At 34.7% G+C, this 5,268-nt stretch overlaps 1 protein-coding gene across 1 annotated transcript; it reads right to left on the bottom strand.

Moving 5' to 3' along the window:
* Positions 1–579: 579 nt before the first annotated feature.
* On the bottom strand, positions 580–2,423 carry LOC112282036 (uncharacterized). Its single transcript, XM_024519158.3, has 4 exons — positions 1,928–2,423; positions 1,608–1,697; positions 1,341–1,437; positions 580–969 (listed from the first exon to the last, which is right to left on the bottom strand). Exons 1-4 carry the CDS (start codon positions 2,136–2,138, stop codon positions 843–845), a joined length of 525 nt encoding a protein of 174 aa, XP_024374926.1. The 5' UTR covers positions 2,139–2,423; the 3' UTR covers positions 580–842.
* Positions 2,424–5,268: the final 2,845 nt, after the last annotated feature.

Genomic DNA, 5,268 nt, shown 5'->3' on the forward strand with positions numbered 1-5,268 from the left:
CAAAGCAACTTCTGGGTTCAAAAATAGTGGGTAAATTTGACGGTAGCACCCTCACGCTACGATGTGATCGTTTGTGCCATCATCTAATCGAAGCTGGAACAATTGCTACTACCCATGGCATTCGAGGCTCAGGGCAGTAGACTCGAGACAGAGTGATCTGACACCCAGAAGCACGCCACCTTACCCGAGGTGGTGAAGGCACACTAGGAGATGGTAGGATACCGAAGCCCAGAAACTTCAGGATCCACCAGGCCACAGAATGCAACGTAGAGTGATGTGCTCCGCTGCTGCGTTGCTCAGTTCCAGTACCGCTCAAACAGATTTCAATCAATTGTGAGGTTTTTGCAACAATGAGTTCTTGAGGGATCTATTGTTGCCATGAACAGTATTAAGAGGAATTACCATCTGCAAACCCGACTTCGGACGGTTAAGCAATTCCTACATGATCCCTCAGGATCTTGTTTCTTACAGTTGGCTGGCAATTTCACAACTAGCATTCATTAAGTTCCAGATCGTCGCCGTCTGTGCACATGTAGAACTATCGAGACACTGCCACCCCTTCTGATACTCTAACCAATATGCCAAACATTGTGGTACTTCATTTCATTAAACACATCCAGAAACAATCCTAAGATTGAGCAAATTGCCAGAAGACTCTAGGTTCCGTTGTCTCATGTTTATGTCGACTCGATTCAAATCGAGAGACTTTGCATTTAAGTAATGGTCAAATCTACTCCTATGGCTACCTTGTCAAAAGACATTCATTCAAGCATAAACCTGAATCGTTGTAAAAGTACTGAAAACTTTGATACTAAGTGATTAGGAGCGGTGTTGTTTGCTTTCTACTTCTGTTTCAACACCTTCATGAAATTCTCTTTCTGCTCTTGAGTCATCCCCATCAGCGAGCAATCGCCCACCCCCCATTCTGCTCCTCGCTCGCAGTATTTGTCAGCGATCTCCTTCTTGTGCCTGCACCTCGCAACATCCCGTATTACGTCAGAGTGACAAGGTTCACCTACTTGAAAGCTTCAGATTGTATAATTTTAAAATCCGAGGTATTAAGACAAGGTTTCAGTCCAAAGTTAGGCATTCCATCAATCCAAGGGTTTAGGGTTTATTGCAATTCGGCAACGTGGACACCACCCTGTCCATAAAAAGAAACCCTGGGGAGAGTAAAGTTCAGAGCTACAAACAACAACAGATTGATGACCAGACCTTTGAAGCGAAGGTTCGTAAAAGAAAATTAAAAATTAAAATCAAACAGATATAGTAGGACATCGTTCATCCTGGTATGTGTTCTTTCTCTAGATGCATAAAAGGGAACGAGAGAAAATAATTACAAGGCAGCGTTGTCTTTGGATTTCTTGAGCAATTCTTGAAGATAAGATGAATTCTTGAACGTCTCGTCTTGGCCTTCGTACATTTTCCTCTTGTCATCTGCATCAGGAAGACGTGGTGTTGAAATTAAGACGTCAACATTGTAATTATTTTGCCTTAAAAGCCAGGGTTACCAGAGGGCACTTCGTCACCCAAATATTCCTTCGAATAATCCAGAGGAGAGTGGTATGGAGGAATCTTATTAGGATTGATTGATGCACCTCAATTACCTTGCAATTGCTTCAGGAATCCGGGTTCTGGAATTGGCGGCAGCTGGACAGATTCCATGCCTGATGCTCCGGATAATATCCCAGCGTCAGCTACGAAAATTTCATCAATCCAGAAGAATAGTTAGCCAGCTAATCAGCCAAGAGCGAATACTAGGAGATAAAATGAACCTCCGCCATTGAACACAAAAAATTGAACCAGCCGTAAGGCATCAGTTCTAAATAAACCTCCTTCTACACAAAAATCGACAACAGCAAACCTTCAAATAACAGAATAAAACCCCTAGCTCGATCCCTTCAGTCCAAAGGAGATGACCCACAACCTTGTGGCGATGCGGTGAAGACGGTGAAAGCAGCAACAGGAATAATCACAGCCATCTTCAAACTCTCCCGCACCGCAGAACTCAAACTACAGGCGCAAGTCACTCTGCAGGTGCTCCTCCCGGAGTTGACGCCCGCGAAACCTGATCTCATCGGCAATGCCGCCTGACCCAAGAACGAAGTACACAGCAACTGGCTGGAGGTGGTGGCCATGGCGCGACCACTCTCTCTCTCCCTACCACTAAAATTTCCCGTCAACCCACTCAGAATCACACCTGCCCCGCAACCCTCCTTTCCCTTCAATTTCTTCCAGGTGCAATCCTTATCAACTTCCTCCCCAGCTCAGAGATTGGCGAGGCTGTCGTCGTGAATCTCGCGTTTCAGCTGCAGCAAACTAAGAATTCAGCAGTGAATGCAGAAACAGGGTCGGTGAGAGGTGAGGGATAACCGCGAAAAAGGAATTCTGCACCAAACCCACAATGCTATTTCGCTATTTCTGCGCCAGGTCATGGGAAATGCTTCGTGATTGTTCAGAAAAAGGCACGCAGGGGTGGCGATACGGATGGCGCTGGATGGACGCCTCCCCGAGTGAGCGAGCCAGCAAGCCAGCAAGCCAGCGACTCGGATTCGTCTTCGAGCTTGGATTCAATGGTGGCGCGTCTCCGCGTTCTGCAGACTCTCCCTTTGGATGGATAACTTTCATCGATACTTTGTGAAACGTTTATTCATCTATCATTTACGTTCGTTCGCTTGAATTCGATCTCTCATTCATCGCAGCTCGTGCTTGTGTATGTTTTGTGGCAGCATTAAGAGTGTATTTATTGGGCAAGGCCTATACAAACAAACAAATATATATACAGTGCTCTTTTTGATAATTCCCCCAAATTTGATAATCTTCATTAATTAATCAAAATTTTGTTTTAAGGTTTATAATTGATAATTTTTCTTGCAGCAAATGATACCATTTGTAATGGAAGGGATACTATATATATATATATATATATATATATATATATTTATTTATTTATTTAGGGTGTTGTTAATGCCACCACAATTTTTGCTACTTGCACCACAACTTCCCATCCACCTCATGACATCTTCATCCTTTATCAATGCTAAATAAAAAAATAACAATTAAAAAAAGTCATGTATAAATGTATATCATATTTTATAATAATAATGATATATTTTGAATAAAAAAATAGTTTAAATTTTATTTTTATTGATTTTTTAGTTATTTTTTATTAAAATTAAAATTATTTTTTATATATTTTAAAAATTATATAAATGTTTATGTTGATCTTGATTGAGATTAAAAAAAGAAGAAGAAGAATAAGAAAGAGATTAAAGAATATATCAACATGGTAGCATGATGTAATGGCAATAGCAAAAATTGTGGTGGCATTAGCATTATCATATATGTATATATATATATATATATATATATATAGACATATGTGTATGTTTGTATCTTCATAGAATAAACATTAAAAAAAATTGATTAATTTATTTATTCTAAAAATATAATTAAGCAAATATTGATAAATTTGAATATATAAAAATAAGACACACACACATATATATATATATATATATATATATATATATTCTTTTTTTCTTTCTTTTATCATTTCAAATCATTTCAAATTATTTATTTAATTATCTGACTTTTAATATTTTATTGATAAATAAATCAATAAAAAAAATTGATTTACAAGTTTTATTTTTATTTTGAATGATTGTTAAATTTTAAGTTTTAATATTTTTAATATTTTTACAATTAATTATTTTAATATTTTTACAATTAAGAATTTAATATATTACAAGTTTTAATATTTTTAAAATAATATGATTTTAAAATACATGAATATAAAATAAATTATTATACAAATTTAAAATATATGAATATAAAATAAATTATTATACAAATTTTAAATACCTATAGTTATTTACAATATTTCATCAAACTATTCAAAAAATAATATAATATGTTAAAGTGCCAAATTTCTAAATGTTGGATTTTAAAATAATTACATATAATTTTTAAATTTATTAAATTAAAAAATTGAGTGATTAATACATGATATAAGTATAATAAATTGTAAGTAACTAAAAAACATTTATACTCATTCATGATAGCAATGATATGGCTTAATTTTACAATTTCAAACTGTCATGGATATATACATTTATCTCAATAGTTACTTATAAGATCACATAGAAGTAGGTAAATATAGATTAATTTCATAAAGTCTTCTAGAGAAGCTTTCTAGAAGCTTTATAGATGCAATTTTGACTTTAGATGTGTTTATAAGTTAGAAACTTGGCCAAGAAGTTAACTATGTGTTGGAAGCTTATAGAACAAATTAACTTTGTATAGTAGCTTATAGAATAAACTAACTATGTGGTACATACATAGATAATTTGCCTTGCAAGTTAAGACATGTAGTTAACAAAGTCAATACATGTTAGAGGTCCTATAGAATATCGTCACGTAGCTCCTAATTAGAAAGTATATATGGAGGTAAGAGTGAAGCCTTCTTCACTCTTGTGAATGCCTTGCTAGTTTATAGTGTTGTTTCAAGACTTTTTAGTCTTATTGTTTTTGGCAATAGCCATTCTAGTTCAATATTATATCATCTTTGGGTGACTTTTTAGTTGTCTTCAGTGACACAAGAGTGTATTGAGGATTTTTTTTTCTTTGAGATTCATATCCTTGACAGTTTGACAAGAGTACTATCCTATTGTTTATGTCTTGTTTTAGAAGTTAGTGGATTATTTGACTTCTATTGTTATATTTTAAAGGTTGCAAACTATCTACTTTTAAATAAAAAATTTTGTTTTCTAATACTGATCTTTTCCTTAAAAAGAGTGGATTATATCTCTTTGTGGAAATTTTTATTAGAGGTTGCAAATTACCTCTTCTAATTTAATTTTTTGATTTTTTTTGAATCATCTATGGAAGAAAAGATTATGAATGCTATTCTCAGAAAAAGTGAAAATAGATTTTCATCTATTGTAGATCTTCATAAATTTATTAAAACTTTAAGAGTAGAAATCTCACGTATTTCTAATGTGAATCATGGAAGTACTATGCTTACACCTATGTAAGACGTTTAGAGTTTGTAGCAAGAAGTTGTGTAATTGAAGGAATCATGTAGGATGATCTCACAACCAAATCTAGGGACTTTTGCTTTTGTAAGTATAACGGAGACAAGGATTAGTATACCTAAGAAGTTTGATGGAACAAGATCAAAATTTCAAGGATTTTTGCAACAAGTCAAGTTCTTTCTAACGTTGCATCCTTTCCAGTACCTTAATGGATTTATTCAAGTCAGATTTA

This window comes from Physcomitrium patens, chromosome 5 (assembly GCF_059467195.1).
Source record: "Physcomitrium patens ecotype Gransden chromosome 5, ASM5946719v1, whole genome shotgun sequence".
Classification (NCBI taxonomy): Eukaryota; Viridiplantae; Streptophyta; class Bryopsida; order Funariales; family Funariaceae; genus Physcomitrium; species Physcomitrium patens.